Here is a 27155-nt window from a genome sequence, read left to right on the forward strand (position 1 = left end):
TTCCCTGTCACCTCGCACCGGTGCGGAGCCGGCACCGCTCAACCCCCGTGGGACGGGGCTGGCAGCACCCCCGCACCCTCGGGGACGTGACATAACGCCGGGGGTCCCCTGGGTGTTTGCCGGGGCGATGCTTTCTCTGTCTCTTGTTGTTATTTTTCTTTCCCCCCGAGGATGAGCGCGCTGCCTGCCTCTGCCTTTGAATGGCTCTTAAAATACATGTGAGGAAACCTGTTGTGACGCCGCGCGCTCCGCCGACTAAAAATAGCAGCTTTTGTAGTACGGAGGGAGCCGGGGCGCAGCCGGGACCGGGCAGCGTGGCCGCGGCGGTGGCCGGGCGTGGTGGCGGCTTCGTGATCCGCTGTCCGCCCCGGGTTATCGGGCAGGAGCAGCCGCCACCGGGAAACGCCAGGCGGGCGCGTCGCTGCCCGCCGGATGGGCTGGGGGTCAGGGCCGCGGCGGGTGGGGGGCTTATCTCTGCTGAGCACAGCTGCTGGTTGGGTCGAAAGAGGGAGAGGTGCGTGGCTGTGTTCGGGCTGGTCCCGGAGCCTGTGGGGAGGGAGGGATGCGTGTGCATGGGGCCGCCCTGGAAACGGGGTGCTCCGCGTTCGCCCGGGGACTGGCAGTGGGAGGAGAGGGGACGGTGACATTCCGGGAGCGGGCACTGCCGCGTGACTGTCTGGTGGGTGCGGGACGCTTTGGGGATTTAATCAGAAGTGAGGAGGTGGGTGGGGGGAACCTCTTCAGCCTCCCCGTGACGGCAGCGGCATAAGGTGGGGGAACATCCAGGCCACGAGCGACGGGAACTGAGATCTCCAAACTCACAGTGTGTGAGGGTCTGCTTCCTTCCTCCTCTTCCTCGGGCTGAGAGCCCGCTCCCCTCCCTTGTGGGTTCCTCCGTGGAGGATTTATTTTACAGATTCTGCTGAAAGCAGGCCATGAGGTCTCAAATTAGGAACGAGCCCCCTTTGGGCAAAGTTGTTACAGAAAAGGGAAAGGCCTCCATTTTCGCTTTCACCTGGCCGCCCCCTCCTTTGCCAGCGTGCCTAAAGCTGAGCTGGGGCTGCGGAAGGTGGAGGGAGCCAGTGAGAGCAAAGTGTTTCCCTGAAAAGCTGCACGCCTTTTTCTTGCACTTTCAGTTTTTGTAAGCCCTGTGGCGGACGCAGCCCAGCGCCCCAGCCCAGCGCGTCGCGCCGTGCCTGCTCTCGGGGTTTTTAGCAGCGAATGAGTTTACCTGCTGTTATTTTCGCACTGATGAAAGGAGCGTACGTCCCTCCGCTTTTTCCCCCCTCTCCTTCCGTGTGTGTCCGCGGTGCTGCCTGCGGAGAACCCTTCCTCAAGCCTTCCTCGTGCAGTCACTTCCTCGGGCTGACGGACGCTGTTGCTGCCCAATGGCAGCGCGCAGGGCCCCGCGGGCAGCTCCGCTCCCGCCCGCCGGGGCTGCCGGACCCGCGGCTGCCGGCGAACAGCCCCGGGCCGCTTGCCGCAAGGTTGGGCACACGGTGACTCTCGCCGTCAGGACACCCTGCCCGCTTCTGCGGGCTCTGAGCTTGACAGGGCTTTGAGACCTGTTAAATCTTCCTGGCTGTATTATGCCAGGTTCTTGCCTTGCTTCACAACTGTTTCTGAACCAGAGGCAGAAATTTGTTGGCTTTTTTTTTTTTTTTTTTTTTTTCCTTCTTCCCTGCTTGCCTGTCAAGGACAGCGTGCTTTGTCATGTTTTATGTCATTTCTGCGCCGTCGCCCTTCTCAGCAATCTGTTGCGGCATGGAGTTCAGTACTGCTGTGTGCCTCCTGAAAGGGAAAAATACAGATCAGCTTGATACCCTCTGATTTCCATCAGCATTGGAAGATGATTAATGGCATGGAATGTGCTGCAGGACTTGGTATTGAAAATCTCTAGCTGTGTGAGATGTTTGGGAAGCGAAGAAAGGACAGCTGGGAGCGCTGGCCCCTGCAGCAGTCGGGGTTTGTGGGATAAGCTTGCTTGCTGATCATTTTTGTAAACATCCAGCTGTGAAATACTTGAGTGGTGCTAGCACTTTCAATTATCAGGAAGTTTCAGGCTCAGCACCCTGTAGAGATGAACAGGCAGTTTCCACTTCTGTCTCAGCTATTGTTTGAAGCTATCTTCAAACTTGGGCAGAGAGTCTTCCAAGCATGAAGCAAGCACAAGTGATGCAGTGCTCTGTGACCATCAGCACAAGGGCTGGGGGAAGGCAGTAATGAGAGCAATTACCCTGGCACTGCGCTCCCGAGTGGAGGGACAGGCTGCATAGTGGATCCCACTGCTTTGCAGTGTTGCAAGACGCCAAATAGCGATGCCACTATGTTCCATTATTAGCAGTTAGTGAAGATCTCTGACTTGATGGCTGGCACTTGGTATCAGGAGCAGCAAAGTTAGGAATCCAAATTCCAGCTCTGCCCCAGGGTCCAGCTGTGCATCCGAGCAAGTTATTTGTTACTTGGTGGCTCAGCTTGTCCGGCTGGGAAGCTGCATCTCTGAGCTGGTGATGCTGAGGTGTAATTCCAGTATGTCTCTGTCACCGCGTTTTACAAGCACGTGATGGAAAAAGTGCTGTAAGCTTGTCAGTGCCAGGGCTGGATGTCACATACCTTTCCCCTTCAGCCTCCTCCATGAAGTTTCAGAGGTGACACACAGGCATACCCGCCTGGTACTCCATATCCCTGCTCCCTAACCACAGGCTCTCTGCAGCTTCTGACTAGGTTGTTTACCAAACCACTGAAGACTGTCTGATCCGTGTCCAGGCTTCCCCAGAGAGCGCCTCAGAGAGCTGTGTCCTGGCAGCTCTCAAATGTGCTCTGAAGGTTCCTGAATCTCCTCTTTGCTGCTGTATGCTGGTTCCGATCCATAAGGGAAATGGAAAGCTGGCCAGCTGGGCGAGGGCTGCGTGGAGCTCCTCTAGAACAGTAAACAGTGACTCACCCCCTCCTTGTGTCTTCTCTCTCTTCATGTCAAATATATTGCCTTGCATATGCTTCTCTACTCTCTGATTCACACCACCAGCCCATCCCTCCCCGCTCTCATTACAAATGAGTGACAAGTGTCAGTCTGCCTTACAGGATGTGTGAAGCTTGTCAGAGCAGGAGAACGGCTTTTTGAATGATGGGGAGAGGGATGGTGCTCTGCCTACCATGCTGCAATGTGCTGGAAATCCGTGTCGTGCCTCCGAGCGGCAGAGGCACGGCGATGAGGATTTAAGCATCTGTAGTTGCCTTCACCTGTCAGCTCAGATGTTACCCGTGGTAGGCACATCCGTTTGGCTGGCGCTCTGGAGCTGGGAACAACTTGCGGATAAACGAGAAATTTAAACAGCTGCCTAGGAATTAAATGGCTGCGTTTGGGAATGAGTAGAGTATTCCCTGCGTAGCTGTCGGTGCCGAATTGAGATGTGATGGCACAGATCCCTGTTGCCGCTTGAACCTTGCACTGTTTTTCTGCCCTTGGGAAGGCGTCGCTGGCCTGGCGGAAGGTGAGGGTTGCATGTTTTCAGTTTGCTGTATATGTGTGAGGATGGAAGCTAAACACCAGCAGAGCTGTCTGCCAGGCACTCATGTTGTGGCCAGGGTTGTCTTTCAGCGTACAAAGAGTTTCAAAATTCAAGTTCATCTGCAGTTGTCGGATGTCGGCAGTGATTTTATAGTAATTCCTTAATGTGTAATGCGCTTGGAAAGCCCTGTAGCGTGGAAAGTCTGAAATCTCACTCTGGCATGTTTTCTTTATTAATTGCAAGCCTTGTGTGGAAAGCTCTGTCCTACCTCTGCCTGAGTCAGGCTTTCTGCTGCCTTTCCCTTTCAAAGCGAAGGAACTGGGATCTCTAGATGCTCTCAGCTGAGACTGCCAGGCTCAGGATGTCAGCTGGAGACTTCCAGGTTTTTGGGAGGATGCTGCAGGATGCATAGGAGCTGTCTGAGAGAGGGAGAGGGCGTTGGCAAGGCTGTCAATGGGTAACTTTATTGCAGAATTACAAGGGCTCTTTATGTAACCCACAGTCAAAACACTTGCTGTAAATATGAGCGTGGAGCTGCTCTGGAAAAGCTTTTTCCCCTCACAGTTGGTGTAATACTACTTGCTGCTTTATTGATGTGGCGTTCGAAGTGTGTCGTACTGCTTACAGAGCAGGGATGTAGTGTGGTCCTCGTTCCAAAAAGCTGAGCTCCTAATTTTAGATGTGATGCAGCAAATGCAATTAAGGAAAGAAGGGCAGGAGTAGGGTAAAGACTAAAAGGGTTCTAATAATCAAATCGCAGGCAGGGTCCCAGAAGATCCCTGTGCAGCATGTTTAGGGAACACTGCTGGGTATGACTTGTTTGCAGAGTGGTTTATGATTTCATTGCAGGGTTTTGCTTTGTAAGTTTGGGAGATGGCATGCTGATTTTTAGTGTCTTCTTGCTGGTAGCTGTAGTCCCAGATAATCCTGATGGGAAGGATTTGGTAGATGAGGAGATGAGGCCCAAAGCCCAGGAGGACTGCTGGTGAGGATTGCAAGAGGTGTTGTATCGGTTTCAAGTGAAGCCCGGACCACACCTGTGCCTTCACCTAGTCCAGAGATAAGACTCTCCCTGGCACTCATATCTGAGTGTGAGACTTGAGCCTGTTTGAGTGTTTCTACTTGCTGTATAAAATCTTGCCCTTTGGGTTAGGCCAACCCACAGTCTCCCACCCTTGTTTCAGGAGGGTCTGGCATCACAATTCCTGATGGTGCCTTGAACCTCCTCGTTAATCTGTGTCAGCAGCAGCTCTGGCCCATGGCCCCTGGCACAGTAGGGTGGATCCCAGCCTATTTCTGAGTGATGCTGGCCCATCCAGGGTGCTTTGGTGTGTGTGTGGAGACAGGTGTGCAGCAGAATACGCTGAGCCGAGCGCCTGTGCTGTCCGCTGAGGAATGTGCAGGGTAAAGAGCTGTTGCTTTGGTGACATGGAGCAACAGGTGACGAGAAGGGTTTCATCACTCAGAGCTGGAGCATTGCTCGGGGTGGCAGGTGAGCCCTCACGCTGACCCCCACTGGAGGCAACCTCACCCCTCGGCTCTGGTTTTCCATGATACTTTACATTTCTTTCCATCTCCGCGCAGCCAAGTGGCCGCGTTCAGTTTTTCCATCGGCTGGCGCAGAAAACGCTTTGAAGACGCGCTGGGTGAGGATCAAAAGGCTTTTTGTGCACTTGGTGGGTGTGACGGGGCTGTCGTTGGCCTCCCCCTCCTTTTTGCCTTTCCTTTTCCGGCGTTCGCAGCGCGGCGAGCGGCCAGCGCGCCCAGCGCGCCCCTTCCCTTGTAGGGACGGGGGCGGCGAGGGAGGGGGGATGCCGCCGAGGGAAGGAAGAGTTTCTGATGCTGTGGGAATGTGAGCTCTCAAACTCTGTAAACAGCTGGTGACTCACTGCATAACTATGGCACCAACTGCCTGCGGCCCGGCTGCGCCTCTGCAGGGAGGGGGCTGCCGGCCCTTTCCTCTACGCACTGGCAGCGCCTCTGCGCTCCTCAACTCCGAGACCTGTTGGCCAGGACAAGGAGCTTTTTCCTTCCCCCCAGCTGCCCCTGCCTGCGTCTGCACCTCTGTCCGGGAGGTAGGGGTGGGCAGCGAATGCCTGGTGCGGAGGGGAAGCGATGGATTGTGAAAGGGCAGTGCTGGGTCTGAAGAGGTGCCCGTGCTCGCAGGAGATCGCGCTCTGGAGAGCAGCAGACAGAGAGGTTGGGCACATCCCCGTCTGTCGGAGGCAGCTGAGCGGGGCTGGGACTTGTCCCCCCATGCCCTGCCCACTCCTGCTGTCCTGGCGAGACAAGGGGCTGTGGCTGGAGGTGTGCCCGGGGTGGGGCTCAGTGCTGGAGGAGAGCAGGGAAGGACTCGGTGATGCTCTAGAAAATGCAGCGCACACCAGTTGCTGTAAGTGGTCCATTCATCACGGAGCATCTTGGCTTGTGTGCTGTGCGGCTGTCCTTGTCCCTCCTCCAGACATGGAGAGCTGTGCTGTCTCGGGCTTAAAAATAGAGGAGGCGCCTAAATACACTCCCTAATATCTAGGATAGTATCTTGCAGCTCTGCAATTACAGGATTATTTTTTTTTCTCCTCCTGCTCTTCATCTCGATTTTTATGTAAGTCGTGTGATGATGAGGTGCCTTGACTGATAAAATTCAAGTGACAGCAGCACGGGCTGAGCCAGCACCTTCACCCACCCAGCTCCCACTGGTCCCCACACCCCACCTCTGCACCCCCCCAAGTCCCTCCACCCCTGTTTGCAGATATGAATGAGTTTGTTTACTCTCCGACGACCTCGTGATGTCTTTGCACAGACATGACCTGAAGTCATTATTGCTTTTGGGCTTCTCTGTTTCCATGGTGACTGTCTCCGGGTTGGCTACTTTCCCAAGGTCACCATGGCAACTATCAGAAGGGAATCATGCTTGGGATGCTTTGGCTGGATTTTTCATGAATGATTAGGATGTGTGACACGATGCAGACGTGGAAATGGGGAGGGTTTGGGCTGGGCTGGAGAAGGTGGGGGGAGAGAGGACTCCCGCCAGACAGGCAGTGCTCTGCGGTGCCGCGGGTGTGCAGCCCTCGAAGCCGCCCTGTGTCGGGGGCACCGGCGCCTCACCCCTCCCCGCTGGGGAGCCATAGCAGAGGCTGTGATGGTGGCACGGCTGCCGGTGCCTCTCCCAGGGTAGGTACCATGGGACTGTCGCGCTGCCGTCACCACGGGGTGACGGGGTTGGGTGGAGGTGCGGGCAGGTGCATTTTCTGCCAGCCACTGGCTAAGGTGAGAGCGAAGGGCAGTGTCGCGGCAGGGGACGGGCTGGCTGTCGATGGACATGACTCCACATCACTAGAAATAGCAAGAAGGTCTGCTCTTGCAGTCTGGGGCTGGAAGATTGGGAAGCAAGTCTTGTTGTGTTGGGAGAGGTGAACTCCTTCCTGGCTTTGTTGTTGGGGGCTTTTGTTTCTGTTGTTTGGGTTTTCTGGTAGCGTCTCCTTTGGGTGGGGACAGCGCTGGAAGCAGGTTACAAACCAGGCAGCTTCTCTCTGGCTTGCTGGCTCAATTTCGAGCCGGGCTAATAATCATCAAAATGAGAATGAAGGGAGTTGTTGTCTTGTGGCTTTTCAGTGCCTTTTATGAGCAGAGGTAACTCTTAATTCAGTCCCTAATAGGCCATTTGGAGCATCTGGGATGCCTCCAGAGGGAGGTGAGCCAGTGACAGGGCCTTGGAGGCTATGCTCCATTCTCCCCTTGGGAAGGGGTGGCACAAGGCAAGGTGGTGTGTGATGCTTAGTGTGACTCTTGTTTACAGATGAACGTGGGTGTCCTTCTTTGCTCCCTGCCCTATCTTCTGTGCTGGATCTTAGTGTGGTTAACAGCAAAATATGAGATCTTGGTGTTAAAAAGCAAAGCACTTGTCAACACAAATTTCTCTTTGTCTTATCTGAATAGGGTAAATGATATCTGAATCCATCCCAGTTCAAACAACTGTATTCTTATTTCTTTTAATGGTTGTTGATTGGGGGGTTTGGGCTGTGTGCTGGGTATCTTCTTCCTGCCCTCCAAGATTAACCTGGAAACCTTGTTTTGTTTTTCCAGTTGCAATTTCTGAGCAGTTTTGTCCGGAAGACTGTGCTCAGGTTATGACGACTAATCCCAAACCGAACAAGGCATTAAAGGTAGGGAAAAGCTGAGTGGGTGGTGCTGGGTGGCTGGGGAGGCTGTCGCAGAGCTGTGCGATGTTGGTCATACGTGACTGTTCTTTTTCATTCCGAGAGACTCTTAGAAATGGGTGCTGATACAATTTCCCACTGTCTACAGCAAAGGTTAGGGTAGAAGAATACTGGCATTACCCAGAAAGAGGCCTGAAGTCTCTGGAGTGGCATGGAGGCTGGCATATCCCAGCAGCTATCCAAGAGACTTCTGACTGTAGGAGGTATTGGCAGCATCCTGAAATCAGTGCTCCCAGTCTTGGCAATGAAGTACTTTTACTCTCAGGATGGGGAGGCACTGGGGAATGAACTTTTTCAGCTGGTGTCTCCCAGATCCATGAGACAGTAAATGCCTTGGCTGTACCAGCTGATGGTCTGTGCCTGGACTGTTCATGCATTGCTGAAATTTCTTTCAAGTGTTTTGGCTCTTCATTCCGTATGTCCTGCAATCGCTGAAAAGACAAAAGGATGGTGTCTTTAAAGTTCGGTGTTCAGTGATATTGAAGGTCTTTTGCAGCCTAAACAATTCTGTGACTCTGAAAATAATGGTGGTGGCAAATGTGCTTGGAAAGGAAAGGGCAAGGCCTTGGTGGTTTTCTCATGTAACTTCAGTTACTACATACTGTGCCCCAGCAAAACCAAATCAGGCTGCCCTTGAAGCTAAGCATGGCTGGTTTTCTTCAATGAAAAACCACAAAATGCTGAATTAAGCCCTGCACAGAAGCAGCTATTCTGCTTTAGAGATGCTGCACTGGTGTCCCAGTGTAATGCTAGGAAAAGGTGTCATCTTTAACATTCATTATGAATTCCAGGTCCTGACAAAGGACTTCACAAAAAAAGGCTTCAGCTGACTCTACACTTATCCCCTTGAAAATCTTGCTGTTGGGTTCTCATTGGGTATGCAAAGCTCACTGCTTTCTCTGACCTAAGAGGGCGACCCAAACCCAGACAAATACAGTGCTCAGACCTCTGCCATGTTTAACCCAGACGTTTTAGTGGAGCTTGTGCTCTCCACAGTACACCAGGGGTGTTTTCCAGGTAGGGATGTCACTGATGTTGCTGAGGGGTGGCCTTTTCTCCTTCTGCTGCCCAGAGCATCTGCTCGCCTCGGGTTGCTGCTACCCCTGTGCTGTTGGTATTTGCAGGTAAAGGAGGAGTCAGGAGAGAATGCCCCAGTGCTGAGTGATGATGAACTCGTGTCAATGTCCGTACGGGAGCTGAACCAGCACCTGAGGGGTCTCACCAAGGAGGAGGTCATCCGTCTGAAGCAGCGGAGGCGCACGCTGAAGAACCGGGGCTACGCTGCCAGCTGCCGCATCAAGCGTGTGACTCAGAAAGAGGAGCTCGAGAGGCAGCGGGTTGAGCTGCAGCAAGAGGTGGAGAAGCTGGCCAGAGAAAACAGCAGCATGAAGCTAGAGCTGGATGCCTTGCGCTCCAAGTACGAAGCACTCCAGACCTTCGCTCGTACTGTGGCGCGAGGGCCTATTACCCCGACCAAAGTTGCCACCACCAGTGTCATCACCATCGTGAAATCAGCCGAAATCTCATCCAGTTCTGTGCCGTTTTCAGCAGCCTCCTAGTGCCCTCGGTGGGGGGAACTAGCAGCCTTTCAGAGGGGAGGGGATAAGGCTCTTATGCATTGTTCCGGAGTCCTTGGTCACGTCAAGAATTGGCATTTTAAGAAGTCTCTTCCAAAAGTGCAAAAAACAGAAGAAAATAAAAAAAGAAAAGAGAAAAACAAACAAACCCAAAGGGTTCCTACAAAGGGAACTTAACTGGCTGCTTCTGTCTGGACTCAGTGGCTCCATCAACCTCTCATGTTCAGGATTTGAGCTCTGTACGCAGTACAAATTGCAAGATCTGCTTCCTCCTTCCCTCTGCCTCCACAAACCCCTCTCAGCTGTGGGCAGCTTTCCAGCTGGGAGAAGATACCTGAGGAGCCTCCAGAGTCTTCATGAATGATGCTCAAGAGCCAGGAAACATACGGACCGTAGAAATCATCATGTGAGATGAATGTATGGGAAAAAGAGTTTCCTTTAGTGGCCTCCTACTCCTTGTAAGAAGGGTCTCCCCTACCTCCCCCACTTCCATCTGATATTGTGAGGGCAGGAACATAGGCTTTTTGGGTTTGATTTAATCCTTCTAAGAGTGGATGGGAGTGGGAGGATGATGGAGATAAATGCTTGGGTCTGACCACACCCATTAAGAATAACCTTTTGTTTTCAATCCATGCTGTTAAAATATGGAAAAATATATATTTTACATATTTTAATATGCCCCATTACCTGTGTGGCCTGTAAAAAAACTACATTGCAGCCTCCTTTATTCCAAGCCCAAGTTTCCTGATAGCTCCTTCCCAAAGGTGTGCCTGTGAATTTGGTATATTTATGCAGTTTATTTCTTCCAAATGATCCGCAGTCTTGAAGTAGCAGCTTTTTTTTCCTGGGTTACCTGAAGCTGAAGGGAGAGAGGCACAGTAAATGCTGTGAAGAGCAGTGTGATGGGGAGGAGAAGGGGAGATGAGGAGGAAAAATGCTGCACATATTACTGGTGGAGGCGGAATTGGCTGTGAGAGAAGGTGGGACAGTTCTGCTGGGATCAGCACTACGAGAAGGGGTTTTGCAGAGTGTTTTGGAAGGATGTTTTTAAAGCACTGAAGTGTAACTAGAGGGCAATAGCATTCAGCTAGGAGGAGAGAAGTTTAGAGTCTCGTCTTTGACAAAAGCATAGGTATGTTAGCAATGAGCATCCTTAGCTGGAGAGCTGTGCTCACCAGTCCTTGGTGATCAGAGAAGGGCTATGGGGAGGTCAGATGGGAGCTTGGAAGAGTCTTTCCCTCTCCATAGCACATCAGATGCTGAATTTGGGATCCAAAGAGTACAGTGAACAACCCTCAGTGTTCAGACAACCTGTGTGAATGTGACCCTGAAACTTGATGCTTTCTCTTGCTAGTGGGTGAGTTATCCCGAGAGGCACACAGAGGGCAGGATGGAAAATCAATGTGTGTGAAGGGGACAGGAGAATTGGGATCGAGAAGTTGTTTGTTTGGCTCTGAGCAGTGGTTCAGGAGAGGGATTTCTGGCTTGGCAGCAGGCAGGATTTGGGAAGCTGAAAAAGAGACATTCTGCTGTCACACAGCAGTGATGAAACGATGAATGTTTCCAGGTCACTGTAAAAAAAAAAAAAATAGCTATGTTGGTGTTTGTGTGTTTTGTTGTTGTTTTTTTTTCTTCTTGAAGTAGGAAAAAAAAGGGACTGTGTGTTTTGTAGGGCAGGTCAGAGACTTGTGGAATGGACGATGCCTGTTGTCATGCAGGTGAGAAGAGAATGAGATTGTTGAGGCTTAAGTTGAGGAGAAGAGCTTAGAGGATTTGGGCTCCAGAACAGAAAACAAAGATCACGGAGAATTCATAAGTGGTTTTGACTGAAAGAGAATAATCAAGTGCTACCGTTGTTGGAAAGAGGACAGTGAACTGGCATCTGACACCCAGTATAATTTGTTGTTTGAGGCTTTGTCTTGCCTTGAATGGCAGTAAGTTGGTAGAAACTTAGTGAAGCCCTACTTGTCTTTGGAAGAAGTTGTTAGCTTGCTTTTTCTTTTTTTTTTTTCACCTTGTCATCGGAGTCTCTGGATTTCCCAAGAGGATCCTTTGTGAAATAGGTTAATGAAAAGAGAAACCTCAGACTTGGTTCTCATTCAGTCCCCAACATCGACATCCGTGACCTTACTGAGCCAGAAAGGGTGTCAGTGAAATGCTTCCTGAAGGCTCGTTCCCCCTGCCAGATCCACGTGTTTTGGAAGGGAGCAGGGAGTTTCCTTCAAGTGATTTTCCAACAAGTAGAGTTTGGATGACACTTAGTGTTACCTCATTTCTCCTCCATTCCCTCCCTATCTCCAAACAGGCAGATCGATGTCCTGTGTATCAGTACCAGTTATTGACTCCCACAGCAGAAGCTGAGGAAGAGAAAGATGTTATGGTCATTTCCTGGTCCTCTCATGTTCTCCAGCTCACAGACATTGGACACTTTCCCAGACCTTACAGGTGCCTCCAAAAACAGGCAAAATGGAGACTCCTGGCACTGTTGGGGCTTTAAATGAAAACTTTAATGAAAAAGGCCAGTTGACTTGAAAATGCCCAAATGCTTCCAGTCTTTAAAACAGCTCCAGAGCTCCGTAACATTCCTGGCTAGATAGGAACACCCTCTGGCTGCCCTTGACACCCCTCCGGGGAAATCAGACCTGTCTCACTGAAGGGGACGGAGGTCGAACTTTGTTCCTGGGGTCTTCTTGCTGTTGGAATGAGTTGAGAAACATATCTTTATGTGGCACTTCCCTTGTGGCCAAGTATTTCTTTTTTTTCCAGTTCTTGGAAGGGTGCCAAAGGCTTGTCCAAGTGATTGCTAGTTTAGTGCTGGTAGGCACTTAAATCTCTGGTCACTCGATAAAGAACAAGAGGCCTGGGTGTTGTTAAAGCTGTTGATACCATAGCCATGGTAGGTAATCCATATTGGATATCCATAAGGACCACGTGGAAATATTTAAAGAGAGAGAAATATATATATAAATATATAATTATATACATTTTATCGTACAGATTTTTCGTAAAAAAGAAAAAAAATAATTTTTTTTCCAAGTTTGATACTGTAAATCTTTATTAAAAGAAATTGCCAGTCCAGGGCTCCCTGGGTGGTGACCTGGAGGGGAATGAAATGTCCTGGCTAAACTTCCACAGAGGGATCAGAATTGCAAGGTAACGTGGAGGGAGGAATGACCCGAAAGCTGTTGATCGCGTTGGAGACCCAGCTCCTCCACCCTCCTCCCTGGAGGGCCCTCCAGCTTGGGGTTGTCGCGTTGCATTCCTCTGGGGTTCGGTTTGTTTCTGTTGTGTTTTATTGTTTTGTTTTGTTTTTTTTCTCTCCGTCCTGCACTTGCCAGCCTGACACCCAGGGCGAGCGCGGCGTGGGGAGTGGGTGGCGAGGGACGCGTCCCCGCAGCCGCGCCGCCCGCGCATCTCTGCTGCAGTACTTCGGATGCTGGGGCTCCCTTCTCTGCCCCTCTTAGTTTGTCCCCCTGACCCTGCTGAGGAGGAGCAGGGGCTCTGATTTTTGGGTGCTGGGATCCTCTCCCCTGGGCCTGGCCTTTCTTTGGTTGCTCCCCATCCTCAGTGAGACGTGGGAACCGAGGGCTGGGCGGGAGGCAGGAGAAGAAAGCGTCGCGCAGGGACTGGGAAGGGACACCTCTGTTCTCGTAGATGTGTTTGCTGTGCTCTCTGTCGGGAGTGGGGAACCTTGCCCTCCAGGGCAGCTCCAGATCCCTTGGAAACAAGGCAGCGTCTCTGCTCCTGCCCAACTCTAGCGTCTGCCGGGAGGAGACCGCAAAGTGCAGAGACCTGGGTGCCACGGCAGCTCCGGGACGGCGGGGAGGGACGAGGCGAGCTGTGCCACGGGATGGCTCAGACCCGGGGAGGAGGAGAAGGTGGCAGTTTTTTCTCTCTCGAATCATTTAAACTTCATTGTCATGATTGTTTTTATTTAAAAAAAAAAAAAAAGAAAAAAGAAAAAAAGGAAAAAACAAAAAGAAAAAAAAAAAAGAAACAAAACAAAACCGAAAAACTTTTGTAATGTGGATTTGTTTTCCTTCGTCTGTATTTCAGTCTGCTGGGGTGTTTCTGTAGATGGTGGATACTTGCTTTCATTTTTTTAATGATAGAAGTCTTCTGTTTTAAGTTGTTTTTTATCACCAGCTCATTCTATCCTCTGTGGTTACTCAGTAATTTCATTTCAATATTTATTTTTGTGCTGCTTTTTTATTATAAAATAAATTATTGATATACCAAGCAATGTGGATTCCTGTTTGTAAGGCGAATAGCCCTGTGTATGTGTCCATTACTTCTCTTGACAGCCACAACGTAATTTATTGCTGTAAATTTAGCTGCAGTGACTGGTTTTTTTGTACCTTTCCAATAAAGCATTTTCTGGTTTCAGACTTGCCCTGGTCTATGGTCAGCGTTTTGGAGCCTGAACTGATCTTCAGTGGAGTGTTTTCCTCGGGTTTTTTTGCTGCCTGTCCCCAGTGCAGCACCCGGCTGGCTGTGGCGCTGCGGTGAGCGATGTGTTTTTTGGAGGCAGGCTGGGCTAAGGCGAGTGGGATGGCAGCTTGGGCTTTTGCAATCATCTGACCCAGCCTCCTGGAGCCCATCTCAGCCTTGCTGTGGTGCTTTCTTGGGACGCTTGGAATGCGCTCCAGGGATAGCTCTTGTCCGAGCTGCTTGTCAGGTCGATGCCGTGCTCAGACCGCGTGTGTTCCTAACCCAGGGGCTCTGTCTTTGTGCACAACCAGTGGTGTCTGTGTTAGCACAAACAGGACTGACAGCTCAGCAGGCACCTGCCTGCAGTCGTGATGCTGAGCAAAGCCAGTTGTGGCTCAGAGACACTGTGACCTGTCTTGAAGCGCTGGAGAGAAACACTCCTCTCTCTTCTTTGGGTTGTGAAATATTCCTTCACGGTTCCCCTGTGTGACTGCTTGTGAATAAACTGCTTTAACCCCTTATATCAATACTTCATCTTTTTGCTTTTCCCTGGTGGGGCTTTTAAAAAGGTGGTACCTTGTGCCAGTGAGCTTTCAGGGGTTGTGTTGGCTTTAGTTTCCTATTTCAAGTGGTCGAGTTTGAGAGAACAGCTGAAGGGGGTAAAACACTTGGCCTGTGTTGAGGCAGTAGGCTGGAGACAGATGGGTGTGTTGGCCAAAGCTGGAATTAAGAGGTAGGGCAAAGTGGAGAGGAGCAGGGCTGAAAGGCTTTGTGTGTCAGCAGGTAATGGATGGTCATTAGCTGGGGCCAGGCAGGCTTGGCTGAGCAGGTACCTGGGTGAAGCCTGGGGGTGATGTGGCAGTCTGTGCTGAGCAAAAAAAGCATTATCAGCTGCTTTGGCTCCTGCCTGGAGTCACTGCAGTGAGGAGCTGGTGACAATAGAGGGGACAGGGAGGTGGGCCAGTGTGACTCTTGGAGGGGTGGAGGAGCACTGGTTCAGGAGGAAAAGGGCATCAGGAGCAGGTCAGGTGAAGGTTCAGAAGTGAAAGGAGTTCACCATGCATAGGGGAGGAGCATAAAAGGTCTGTGTGAACAGGGGTGGTAAGAGCACAAATCCTGCTCTCTGGTGCAGGTCTGGCACTCTGGTGCCTGTCAGCAGCTGGGCCCAGGGACTTGTTGGTGAGTGCTAGCACCCAAAAAAAGAAGTGTCTGCCTCTGACAGGGCGCTGTGCAGTGAGCAGCCATGCATGAGAGCTGCCTTTGCTGTGGTGCCAGCGGCTGCCTTCCTTCCCCTCTGCTTTTAGGGAGGTCAGCCTGAGCTCCTACAAATGTAGTGGCAGGGTGTGCCCTGTGCCAATCATCCCTGACATAAGTGGGGTGTAAACCTGCCTGATCTGAGCCCAAAAAGCACCAGGAGATCCAATAGCTGCAGCTCAGCCTTGTCCTTGGGGAAATCCTGAGGACAAGCGACAACGGGAAAACAAATCTGCCGACCACCGGAGCCTGCTGCTGGCAGTGAGAGGAGCCTGTTCCTCCCAGGCTGCCTGCTGGCATGGCTCCAGGCACAGCAGGCTCCTGTGTAGGTCACCCGTGCGCTCGCCGCCAGCTTTCCCCGTGTCCTTGTTGAGGAGGTGGAGGAGACGCGTTAGCAGAGATCGCGTCCAGCCTACACCACCGTTGGCATTTCTATTCCCCATGGATGCCTTTTGACAGCCTGAGGGTTTGAGGGCTGTGACAGTGCCCAGCCTGAGCCGTCAGCTCTTGCCTCTCTCCCCTCTCCAAGAAAAAGGACGAGCAGGAGGCCCAGCTCGCGCCGGCTGGAGCAGCGAGGGTGTCTGCTGTTGCCGTCGCGGCAGCCAGCTGGTGTCCAGCCCAGCACGGCTCCTTCAGGCTGGTATCACACTGCTGACTTGCATGAGTCACAGCTGACTTTTTTTTTTTTTTCTTTCCCCCCCTTGTTTGGCTTGCAAGAAAGATCTGTTTTACATATAATACAGTAATCAGGGCTTGACATAAATAGGCAAATGTTATTGTCTGCAGTGGGAATTGCACCTGCTGGCAGAGCAATGGAGGCAGCCCATTATGCACCGGAGTCGATCATTTGTGCAATGAAGTACAACCACGGTTCTTGCTGTGTTCTTGTGCAAGTCTTTATCTCAGCGGCTGTGAGTGCACTGGCAGATGTGCCATCATCACCTTTGCAGTCTGTCCTCACCCCAGGAGCCAGAGCAGCCTCTGTTCCTGCAGCTGTGGCCATCCTCTCCCAGAGGGGTGAAGACCAAGATGTTCAGCTGAGATGTCCCTGCTTTGGTGCTGGCTGTGTTACAAAGCCAAGCAGCCTTGTCCCTGAGTACTGAGGCTGCACTTTCTATGCAGGACAGTGTTCTCCCAGGATGTGCAGGATCCTGGATGAATGTCTGGATGTGCAGAGCATCTGGCTCTTGTTTATGGAGCGTATTGCAGGAAAAGTGTCAGCAGTCTCACTGGCTGAGCAGGTATGAGCAGTGCTTCTCCAGACCAGAAGGACTTGCAGGACTGGCTGAACTATAGGTTGCTCATGTGGAATCTGAGCTATAGCATGGTAAGATTTCTTCAATAATAAAAATAAACAGAGCTAGTCTTGTTGGTGCTGGAGTCTGGGCTTAGTTTACCTAAACTGGATCCAGCACCTCTGAACCACTGTGTCCACAGCTTAGGCGAGGGTTGGAAGAGGTGCTGTGCAAGGAGAGGAAGCGGGAGACACGCACGTTCTTTGTGCAGTCAAAAAGATGAGCACAAATCCTGTAGGAATGCCAAAATGTGCAGGATGCTGCGTGTGCAGGTATTTCTGCTGGGCCAGCATTGAGGGGCAGGGAGGACGTTAAGCTTAAGAGCATCAGCATTATAGCAGGAACAGGCAGATCGTGGGCTTTGCTTGCTGAGCTCAGTGAAAATGCTTGCTTGCTCTGTGCTAGAAATTGCTGTTTATTAGAAAAAAAAATAAATAATTTTGTGTTGTGATTTACATTTTGCAGCTTAAGAGAAAGGGAAAAAAAAAGATCAAAATTCTACAAGCTATGTTTAAAAGGGCACCAAGCCTTATCCATCCGTTTGTTTGCCACATGACTGCAAATCTGAGGCTGTAGATTTGCCTTCATCCTTCCACTAGCTAGCTACCATCCCAGACAACAGCCCAACCAGTGCCTGAGTTCATTCCCAGGGATCATCTCATTAACAGGAGAATAGAAATTAGACTATTAATTGGGGGAGAAAGGAGAAGTCTTAACAGAAGGATGTGCGCTCGCCATCACTGATATGAGGAGCATCCCTCCATACATAGTCTTCCCTTGCCTGTGGTCTTGCCCCACATGGCAACATCCCTTCGCACCTCTCTGTCCTCACCATGGTCACCCAGCTGGGCTCAGCTCCTGCTTGCCTTCCCACAGGTCAGGCAAAGCCCAGGGACGGGGAATAGTGAAGGGTTAGGAGGAACAGACAGTTCCCAGTAAGTGAATTCCTACCCCACCAGTCACAGTCTGGTTCTCTAATAAAGATTCTGATAAGGAAGCTGGAATCCCTTTTAACTTCTGATCCGTTCAGAGATAAGCTGGTTTAGACATAAACAAGCACTTCTGTCACCGGCAGCTCCCAGAACTGCAGCTGCAGACCTCTGGTTAGTCCCAGTGAGGTCTTGCCACACTCCCGGGGGAGTTACTTGGACAGCTGCATCCACATCTGGAGGGAGAAGAGGATGACTTACTCTTTCTCCATGGTAAAGGTCTTTTGCACATCTCTATAAGCTTTGCTGTGAGGAGAGGAGGAAAGATGTAAAAATAAGGAATGACGTCTTTCAACCTTTACCAGGTTTTCAGGTGAAGCGAAGTCACCTTCCTGGGCTGGTTTTCTCCACGGAGCCCTTGGAGATCATTTTTTTACTCAAATTGGGAGAAACTAGAGCAGAACTGTGCTGAGAAAAGCATTTCTCTCAGGCCTCAGCAGTGCTTGGAGGTAAGAGGAGGGCGAGAGCAGCTGGTCTCTCCTGCACCCCGGCTCCTCTCCCTGCCTGGCATCCCCCAGCATTGGCACAGGGCTGGCAGAGAGACAGCAGCAGTGGGGCAGCAAAGGCCAGGCTGCAACACAGAGTCCAACACAGCTCCATCCATGACAACAGAAGCTGGCACTATTTGACTTAACCTTTTCTGGGTTATTGCATCTTCCCTTTGAGAGACTGGCTTTTTGGATAGAGTTCCTGGCTTCTCAGTACTCTGATTAGCCCAGGCTGTCTCAGCCTCAAGACACCTCCCCTTTGCATGGGTTAAAACCTCTTCAGTGTCAGTGTCTCTTTTGATACCTCCTACAGCTCCTCATCTGACAGGATTAGCATTCTCTTTTCAATGTTTTTGCTCTTCCTGCTGCTCTGTCCATCTATCTTGGAGGCCACGTGCCCATTCTCCCCTGGCGCTTTGCGCTCTGCCTCCTGCATCGACTGCTGGGTGTAGTGCTGGTACGTGGGGGAGAAGTTGTGGATGGCATCCTGCACGATGTCCTGGGGGCTGATGGTCTCCTTCAGCCCACTTGAGATGCTCTGCATTGGGGCAAGGTTTGCTGCAAAACAGGAGAGCAGGAGTGTGATGGGATAGCATCAATGAGCCTCAGTGATCCAAGAGAGTTTACCTTAGAAATTCAAGATCAGTGACTCATTGTGGGCCACATCAGTTTGCAGTTCCAAGTTCCAAACAGAAGGAAGGCAATCCCAGCTCCATGTTCCAAAGAGGATAGATCCTCTCCAACAACACAAATCTCCATGGATAATACTACCATCCCCTAATCCTGCCCAGCCACATCAAGGTCTCCTTACCTGCCTCCTTGTTTTAGCTTTTGGGTGTCATGAGGGAAGAGGGAGAAGAAATGCATGGAGCACAGGATAAAGAAATTCCTCTTGTAGCTTTCGGCATCCCATTGTTAATGGGATACAAATAAAATAAGGGAGGTTTCCTCTTTCCTTAGTCATTGAAGAAAGGAAGAAGCAAGGAAGAGTTACCTGTTGAGTTTTCCTTCTTCTCCCTGTACACCTGGCAGGTGAATGCGTAGCGCAGGGCAATGGAAGCGAAGAACATTTCAATGCAGATGATGAAGTTCTGGTAGCCAGCAGCCACTGTCCCAGCTCCCACCTCTTTCCCATCGATGATCTGAACTTCAGGGATCACCCCACATTTCTCCAGGATTGCCAGCAGTGTTCCTGTGCGGGGGAAGGGAGGGGGATCAGTTCTGCTCCTGGACCCCTGATCCAGGTGGGGCTATGGGAGGAGAAGTGCTGGGCATTCATGGTGGGACTCACCTTGCCAGAAGGAGAGGAAGATGACAGCCTTGATGGTGATGAACTTGAGCACCGGCTCAAATGGGCGAAGCAGGTCCATGGTGGCAAAGTAGAAGAGGAAAAGGGCGTAAAGGGCCAGGCTGACAGAGAAGTTGTAGATGATAGTGATGTAGAGATATCCACTGTGGACACTGCAGGCAGAGAGAAGAGAGAGAGCTGCTGCTCTGGGCTGTGGGGAGCAAAGCAAGGGCAACTGTGGGCAAAGAGAGATCAAATGGCGAAGTGGAGGGTGCATTGTTTTGGTTTGGAGGAGAACACAGCCCAGGAGGGGGAGGGGGACAGAGGTAGCAGCTTCTCCTTTGTTGGTGGGACCTCTTTTTATTTATTATTTTATTTTTATTATGGCTCACAGGAGTTTTGTCCCTGGCACTTTGGGCTCACAGTGCTCTCACTGTCCATGGAGCAGCTTCCTGGGAGACTGGCAGGACACACTGGTGATGGAGCAGGGATCCATCCTCTCCCATTCACCTCCCCCCAGCCCCACCCAGCATCCTCACTTGAAGTCTCCATCGTGGTACTTCCCGAACGCCTGCAGGATGATGGTGACAATTGCCATGAGGGGTTTCACAATGCAGAACTGCAGTGTGGCCTGCACAGAGGAGACACACGGTGTACCATGGGCAGCAGCACATCCCACTCCCCACATCCCACCCCTTGCTCCAGAGACACACACACACAGGAGAGAGCAGTGCTGTGGGGTGAAATATGAACCAGCACAAGATCTGCAGATGAGGGAGTAGGGCTTTCAGAAGGCAGCTCTCGAAAGGCAGTGCAGCCAGTCCAAGGTGGGGGACCAGAGGGCTTGGGGACAGACGGGTGACAGGATTCAGCCCACAGTGCAGTCCTGGAGAGTGAGCCAGCATTCAGGCTAACCTGGGACTGGACAGAGATGGCAATCTGAGCTCTGCAGTGGGAGGAGACCCTGACTCAGCAGTGAGTCAGAGGCAAGGACATCGAGCAGCCTTGCTGCTGGCCAGGTGCCAGTGAGCTGGTGACCTGCCTCCCTCAGAGGAAAAAAGCTTCCAAATTCAGCATCTTAAGAGAATAATGAAGCTAAGCCCCCTTGGCAGGGCACTGGGATAGGAACCTGCCACCCTGAGAGCCCTCATCTGAGGGAAGTGGAGTCAATGCTCCCCATCGGGTACCCACCTGCTTGCAGAAGCGCAGGAACCCGATGGAATAGGACATACCCTGAAGGCAGCAGGTCCCGTAAAAGCAGCTGGACCTGGAAAATGAAGGCAAGGGGATGCCATTGGGGGTGCTGGGTGGGAAAAGTGGGTGGAGAAGGAACTCACAGGATGCTGGAACTTACGCAATGGGCTTCCCTCGGATCTCTGTCATGATGGTGCTCTCCCCTCCAAGATACTCGAAGCACAGGCTCAGGAAGCTGTAAATCACAAAAGCTGCCAAGGCAAGGGCAGACATGATCAGCAGGACTGATGGAAGTCCTGGAGGAGGTTGTTTCATCTTGCATTCCTTCCTGCTCAGGTGTTTCCTCATCCAACCTGGCACTGCATCAAGATTTGGGATGCTGGTGGGTGGGAGCCCAGTGAGAGGAGCAGCAGGTCAAATCCATCCGACCTCCAAGTGGAGTGGGATACATCACACTATGTGCACAGAGTTCATTACAGACGAAGAAGCTCCTCTGGGCACACACAGTTTATCCAGGGACCATCTGCATGGAAGTACCTCAAAATTGCTAAGGGGCAGCACAAATGGCTGCTGGCCAGCAAAGAGCAGGTCCTGAACAGTTTTTTTGGACATCCCCACCACTTATTTTTCATATACTCCAAACCTGAAGTAATGCAAATACCCACACATCTTAGTTCCTAAGGAAGAGAGTTCCAAGGTACAAAACCAGCCATAATCCTGACAAATTTCCCTTGCACTTCAACACACACCAACTCCCCAATTTCTTGGGCATGTGTGCCTCGTGTTTTAGTGCCTTGTGTGGGCTGCACATCTACCCCACAGGCAGCCAGAAAACCTCTTCCCCAGGACTGTGGTGGTGGTGTCCCTCCAAGCCTGTGTCTGAAAGGCACCAGCTCATGTTTGCCTGTGGGGCATCCCCTCCCTTCCAGAGAAGGAAGGGGAAAACTTCTGCATGGAGGAAGGGAGAGTGGGAAGTGAAAGCGATGAAGATTTGCCACTTCACAGTCCAAGGTGCCCCAGAGACAGGTAAACACGATGAGAGCCCCACTTTGCCTTCAGCCTCCCTGCTGAGCAGATGCAGTGCTCACCTTCATAGCAGTCACGCACCGAGTCGAAGTAGACGTAGTACTGGTGGCTGCCGAGGAGGAGGAGGCTGAGCCAGGAGTCGAAGGCATAGACAGGCACAATGAAGAGAATGCGAATGATGTAGCGCTGCTCCTTGGGGATGGTGTAATTCTTGAGGTGTGTGTAGATCTGCAAAGTGCCCAGCATGCAGAGTTGTGGCTGCCACAGGTCAGGATGGGAACTAGAGGTGCCCCCAAACCCACAGGGGTGCCGTGTTAAGCCTCCTCTCTGGGGTAAGAGCTCTGCCAGCTTTTCACCACAGACCTATCACAGTGAGCACACACAACAGGCTCCGTCCCAGTCCCTGGGCCAATCCCTTGCATGAAAGCATGTGGAAATCAGGTTCCTTCCCTAGGCTGTGTGAGGAATGTGCCCTCCCCTGTGCAGCCCCATCCCAGTGCTTGGAGACAGCAGCTTTCCCCAGGGCTGCCTTCAGCAGCATAGATCCACACAGCCCCCTAAACCATGCCCACTCAGGGTATGCCTCAAGGCAGCTGGTCCTGTGCACCCCAAACACCCCAGATGCCCCACGGGGTGTTGCCTCTGGGCAGTGCCAATGCCCTGCAGCCTCTCCTGGCTCTGGCAACCACCTGGGGAGAGCATGGGCAAAGTCCACCCTTATGAGCTGCCAGCACCAGGCTCCTGACAGCAGGGATATCACCTCTGGGCAGCAACAGGAAGAAATACTTATCCGGACCTGAGTGATTTGCAATGGGCTTGGTGGCAATCCATAGTTTTGCTCTAACCCTATTTGTCAACTCCTGTGCTGAGCCCCATCTCTGCTGCAGCCCATACCTGGTGAAAGGTGACAATGAGTGCTGACCACACGAAGATGCCAGAGATGACCTGTGCCGCTGTCGTGGTCAGGAAAAGCTGCTGGCCATCCTCAGAGTTGTTGTGGGCAGCCGTGAGCAGGGCAACAGCTGAGAATGGGGGGGCTGAGGCCAGCCTGGCTGCTGTGCCAGGCTCCGGCGTGCCAGGTGCCACGGGAGAGGGCACAGCATGTGTGGCATTACTCATCTGCAGGAGGGAGAAGGAAGGGGAGTGGTGCAGGAAGGCAGGAGCGAGGTAAGCTGGTGACAGGGAAGGTCCCAGCAGATTTCCCAGCCCACACAGCATGTACAAACCTCATGTAAGGTTTATCTCCTCCCCAGAGTTTTTCCAGGGTGTCCCTCGCCCAAACCAGCCCCTTTGCCATGATTTGATCTGCTGCTCCCAGCAGGAAAATGCAAATATCCTTCAAAAGCAGACCCTCTTTTCCCCGAGGAGGTCTGTGCAGTTCCCATGTCTCCCAAAAGACACACTTCTCCTTCCCAGCTTTGCTCCTTGCTTTCTCAGGAATCACTCCCACTTGAAAGGGAATGATCTGTGCATACTTGAACCTCTGTAAGGTCACATTTGTGGCTCAGGATGCTTTTCCGTCAGAAACCAGAGACTTAAGGGTTAAACCAATCCCTCACCCAGGATAATAAAGGGTCCCTTACCAACAAGCCATTAGGACACTTGTGTTGTCTTCCTTGAGAGCCCAGAAAACACCAGGTACCCCCCCAAATTTGGTTCCTTTCATCATGTGTGGCCTGCTTGGGGCAAAGCCAGGGGCTGCCCAAGAAACCAGACATTTGGTGTCACCCACATTCTTCACCCAGCTATTTTGGGATTGTGGGGGTGTCAGTGTGCCAGTAGTGCCAACCCCGAGACCTGAAGGACAGCCAGCGGTCCCTCCTGCACCCAAATTAAGCACAAGGGAGCAAGCCTGCCGTGCCAGAGGCAGGGCTGCTGCCCTTTGGGGATGCTGGAGTGCTATGGCATGTCCCTGCTCGGTGTGTGCTCCTCAAAGCCGGCTGCCCCAAGGCACTGAGCATTCCTGGTGCAGAGGGTGGCTGGGCATATGGACACCGTGTACCCTGCAGCTCCTGACAGCAAGGGCCAACCTAATAATAAGCAATTATTTATAGGGCAGCTTCATATCTCAAGGCCAACAGATGATAAACTGCCATGTTTGGGTTCACTTTCTGCTAATCTATGGAAAGCTGCTTTTTCCTCAAGTATAACAATAGCGGTTTAAAAAACCGACAACCTGCTAGCTGAACTCTACCAATATAGATGCTTCTCAGTTCATGTTAATAAACAAATATTTTAGCTGCTGGGTAACTATCGCCTGGGGTAAAACCGTAAGCATGAACTGCAGAGAAGCTTAAAAATATCTGCCATAGATAAGAGTGGTAAGGAATGACCAATTAAACACTGAAAACAAACCAAAGCAAGAGCTGACCCTGCGGTTCCCTGTTCTGCCCTCTCACCGAACCCCAACCTCACAGGAGAGCAAACTCAGCTGGTGTCAGATCAACAGCCCTAAAAATACCTTTCCCCGGCTCCGCCTGGCAGCAGTGGTGTGTAAGCGGAGATGCCCGGGCGGCAGCTGGCGAGGCCCCAGGAGCTCACCCCGGAGTACCCGCACCGCCAGCGGGGCCGACAGTGTTACACAGCAGCAGGGAACCGTGTTCTTTCTCCCTGCCACCGTCCTGCGGACCCTGGCCAGCAGGAAAAAGGATCCCGGGAAAGCCGGGGCGGGATCTGGTCTTTGGACAGACTTGGATGCTGCCGGACCTGCCTTGTAAACATTAACAAGACGACGGAGATAGCTGGTGGCACGGGGAGGGAGATGAGTCCGGCTGTGCCCCGTTCCCCAATCACTCCTCACTCTTTCTGGAGCCTGCCCTGCTGCTGGCTGGGGCTAAATGACTGGCCACGCTTTGCCTCTGCCAGAGCATCACAACAGAGCAGGATGGAAGCTCTTTCTAGCTGTGTTTTTTCTAGTCACTTTTCTATAATCCAGCTTAGTCCCCAAGACATGGCAGAGAGCTGTGCTCTTCACTAGATCCATTTAATCTGTTTTCAACCTAGTGCTGTGCCATAAATGCTTGGCCCAAGACATCCCATCTCCTATCAACTTTCCCAGCCATCGCGGTGTGAGCACGGTGGCATCAACAGCCAGTCCTGGCAGCCTCCCTGACATTGTCACACTCTGAACATGGCAGAGCAAGTCATTAAAAGCAAAAGCCTCGGTGCCGCTCGGAGACAGGGCTCCCAGCTCCACAGGTAATTAGATCCCGGCCATGCAAGGTAGTCAGGCTTTTCAATGCAGTTAGAGAGCCATTTGCTTCCAAAACAAAGGCAGCAAGGAGACACCGGGAATAATACCAGCTGCAAATTTCAGCTCCTCCATGGGACTGAGCCATATCCAATCTGTCTGTTTTCAGACACCTTGCAGGTACCTGCCATACTGTGTGTACCTGTTACACACTCCCTGGGATATTAGAGATGCTAAGTGAGAACTGAGAAGATAAACTGAGCAGTGAAGCTTGTGTTCAGGCAGGCCACCTGCAAATGGGGTTTTTCACCTTGTCAGAGATTCCCCTCCATCTGCAGGCTGCCCGAGCTCAGAATCCCAGCTTGCATCCCTCCCTGTGTCCTGCAGCACCTAGGAAAAAACCCCCATCTCAGCGGCAGCCTCTTGTGGGGTGAAACAAGTCAGAAGGGAAGGGAAGCATCTCCCCAGTAGTGCCTCAGATCCCTGACCCACATCCCGGGGAGGGGAGCATCCATGCTTAGCCTCACCAGAGCAGAAGACATGCCTTTCCCCCGATTGCTTTCAGATAAGGTCAGGACACTCGGGTTATTTATGGGACCAGCCTCTCCACACCACCATCAGGCCACTCAGGAGGAAGGACCTACAGCACACAGCTACAAATCGCGGCAGGGCAGCATCGAGCCCTCCTTGAAACCCATCTGGAGGAGTGGATGACGCAGGCACAGAGCTTTAGAGGAGGCTCTGCCCTCCCAGCGACTCCCACAGGTGCTCAGAACCAATGACTGGGTCAACGCTTATTTTTGGGGTTTCCCCCAGCTGCTTTGCACCCCCCAGGGCCCCACTCACCCTTTGGGGCTCCTCCGGGAGGGAATCTGGCTGCCGTGCACCTGCCTCTGCATCCCCCGTGCCCTCCTCCACCTGCACCGCTGGAGACTCCTCCTCCGGCCACCCTCCCAGCCCTGCCCGCCTGCTGGCCGCGGGCCCTGCCACTGCCCCAGTTACGCTGGCTGCTCCCCGGGTCTCACCAGTGCCCCACTCTCCCTGCCAGCACCCCACTTTTCCCACCAGCGTCCCACTCTCCCTGCCAGCCCCTCACTGGCCCTTGCAGTGCCCCGGGCCCCGCCGGAGCCCCGCTTACCTTACCAGCGCGCCCTGGCTGTGCCCGGCTCACCCTGCCAGCGCCCTCCCTGCGCCCCGGGCCCCGCGGGAGCTGGAGCAGCAGGTCGGGCTTTGTCTCCCGCAGAAAAGCTACCCAACTTACCTTTCCAGTCCGCCGCGCTCGGCACCCACGCCCGGAAAGCAAACACGGATGGAAAACCGCGGTGCTGCCCGACGCCGCTGCCCCCCACCCAGCACACGTCCTGCGGCCGAGGGCAAGAGCTCCGCCGGGGTGGCAGAGGCAGCTTCCCCAGCAATTGGGAATTAATCCCTACCTGGAGGAGAGCGATGACTAAAAGGCAGGCAGCCGGTGGCACCTCGTGCCTGTTGTTTGGGCAGGCCTTCCCTTTGGTTTACTGCGCAGCAGAGAGGAGCAAAGTCGAAGGACCAATTGCTCGTGCTCTAATTTATCGCACATGGAAAAGCAGCAAGGTAAGTCTGTCCTGGCTCTGAGCATTAAATCAGAGAGGTTTCCACGTCCTTTCCTCACCCACCGCCCTGTGCAGACCTGGTGGCACATACACAGCCAGGAAATGAAGGTGCTCAACTTGTACCTGGCTTTTAGGTAGTAATACTCAGCTCACTGGGGCACAGCAGTGGTATGCCACTGTATCAGCACAGTGGAAGATGCAATTTCCATCCAATTTGCTAATTCATGTATGTCTTCTACAAGCTGCTGGAGCTCTGGACGCAGTAAGAGCACCAGTTTTGAGTCAGGAGAGAATCCCTACTAGCAAACCAAGATTGACAATAACAAATACCACATGCTTCTCTCAGCCTTCCTAGACAAAAAAAAAAGGAAGTGTAGAAGAGGAAAAATTTATAGTTCTGACAGATGCGAATCTTTGATTCTTGGAAGCACAGTTTGGAAAATTATTTTTAGATGAAGTTTCTTGTCAAGGGCAGCTGGAAGCCTGCAGTGTTTGAATGTATTTTTAAAAAAGAGTTTCATTTCTCATAATCCCTTTAAACGCTGTAAATAACCCTTACTTCAGAGAAAAGAGTCCTTTCAAAATCCATTTTCTGCTTTTCTACTTCTAGGGGATTTTTTAGCAACAGAAAAGACCTGGCAGCTGGATCACCATGGGGCAGGCACCAGCTCTGCACTGATTCTGCTGTACCAACTGGTCTTAGCACAACTTCTCCCTGCCCAGACTCCAAGACCTGGCCTCCGTCTGTGCTGTCAAGTTCATAAGTGACAAAAGTGTCTAACAGCTCACTTAAAAATTTACTACGTGTTCTTGTTTATTACAAGAGGTAAAAACAAATGTGCTTTCCAAGCAAAAGGCAAGTTTGGCTATTAAATCTTTGAATCAGCTCATACAACTTACTCTGACACTTTTTGTAAATTACTTGGCAGAAACAACCCTGTGTAACCCCTCAAACCCTCTGTCCCCACATCTCCAAGACAGATGCTCACTACAGGTGCTCAGCCTATGGTTGTTGTTTCTCCCATGTGCTGGTAACACGTAATCCATTGGCAGGATTATTTTCTTACAACTATTTTGGGTTCCTGTCTTCCACCCTGACATCAGCTTT

At 52.0% G+C, this 27155-nt stretch overlaps 3 protein-coding genes and 1 long non-coding RNA gene across 10 annotated transcripts in view; 1 reads left to right on the top strand and 3 right to left on the bottom strand.

Annotated features, from left to right (window-relative positions):
- LOC107211160 (lysosomal alpha-glucosidase-like) overlaps window positions 1-1411 on the bottom strand; it is a 15513-nt gene extending 14102 nt beyond the window's left edge. The window contains exon 1 of one of the 2 annotated variants that reach the window (XM_033517964.1): window positions 1232-1411. The gene's annotated coding sequence lies outside the window, so the exon portion shown is untranslated. The remainder of the gene's footprint in view (window positions 1-1231) is intronic. The other variant, XM_033517963.1, reaches the window with a different exon arrangement.
- MAFK (MAF bZIP transcription factor K) lies at window positions 569-14255 on the top strand. Of its 2 annotated transcripts, XR_001524098.2 has the most exons (4): window positions 569-679; window positions 7593-7672; window positions 8851-13181; window positions 13691-14255. XR_001524098.2 is itself a non-coding variant. In XM_033517967.1 (2 exons), the coding sequence occupies exons 1-2, from the start codon at window positions 7637-7639 to the stop codon at window positions 9283-9285; spliced, it is 471 nt and encodes a 156-aa protein (XP_033373858.1). In that variant the 5' UTR covers window positions 7593-7636; the 3' UTR covers window positions 9286-13689. The 2 variants fall into 2 exon arrangements, 1 of the variants encoding a protein (XP_033373858.1); XM_033517967.1 differs by lacking the exons at window positions 569-679; window positions 13691-14255 and having other exon boundaries at window positions 8851-13689.
- On the bottom strand, window positions 1650-2307 carry LOC117245149. The gene is made up of 2 exons (XR_004499451.1): window positions 2237-2307; window positions 1650-1791 (listed from the first exon to the last, which is right to left on the bottom strand). It is a non-coding gene; the product is annotated as an uncharacterized LOC117245149 (long non-coding RNA).
- A 3549-nt stretch (window positions 14256-17804) lies between the features above and the next one.
- On the bottom strand, window positions 17805-26245 carry TMEM184A (transmembrane protein 184A). 5 transcript variants are annotated; one of them, XM_015642820.2, is made up of 10 exons: window positions 25305-25387; window positions 24769-24848; window positions 22163-22387; window positions 21331-21496; window positions 20403-20493; window positions 20240-20315; window positions 19588-19679; window positions 19052-19221; window positions 18755-18952; window positions 17805-18318 (listed from the first exon to the last, which is right to left on the bottom strand). In XM_015642820.2, exons 3-10 carry the CDS (start codon window positions 22385-22387, stop codon window positions 18068-18070), a joined length of 1269 nt encoding a protein of 422 aa, XP_015498306.1. In that variant the 5' UTR covers window positions 24769-24848; window positions 25305-25387; the 3' UTR covers window positions 17805-18067. The 5 variants fall into 5 exon arrangements, with proteins under 5 accessions (XP_015498306.1, XP_033373857.1, XP_015498310.1 ...); XM_033517966.1 differs by adding an exon at window positions 23145-23167 and having other exon boundaries at window positions 22163-22440; window positions 23850-25379; XM_015642824.2 differs by lacking the exons at window positions 24769-24848; window positions 25305-25387 and adding an exon at window positions 25892-26245.
- Between the last annotated feature and the right edge of the window lie 910 nt (window positions 26246-27155).

Source organism: Parus major, chromosome 14 (assembly GCF_001522545.3).
Source record: "Parus major isolate Abel chromosome 14, Parus_major1.1, whole genome shotgun sequence".
In the NCBI taxonomy this organism is placed as follows: Eukaryota; Metazoa; Chordata; class Aves; order Passeriformes; family Paridae; genus Parus; species Parus major.

Excerpts from the sequence above, each read along its gene's own strand:
- MAFK (XM_033517967.1), top strand. The coding sequence starts at position 7,637 with ATGACGACTAATCCCAAACCGAACAAGGCATTAAAG. Across the intron at positions 7,673-8,850 it reads AACCGAACAAGGCATTAAAG|GTAAAGGAGGAGTCAGGAGA; the intron begins GTAGGGAAAAGC and ends TGGTATTTGCAG.
- TMEM184A (XM_033517966.1), bottom strand. The coding sequence starts at position 23,989 with ATGTTTACAAGGCAGGTCCGGCAGCATCCAAGTCTGTCCAAAGACCAG. Across the intron at positions 22,441-23,144 it reads TCCAGCATCCCCAAAGGGCA|CTTACCTCGCTCCTGCCTTC; the intron begins GCAGCCCTGCCT and ends CCCTGTCACCAG. Across the intron at positions 20,316-20,402 it reads ATCCGAGGGAAGCCCATTGC|GTCCAGCTGCTTTTACGGGA; the intron begins GTAAGTTCCAGC and ends TTCATTTTCCAG.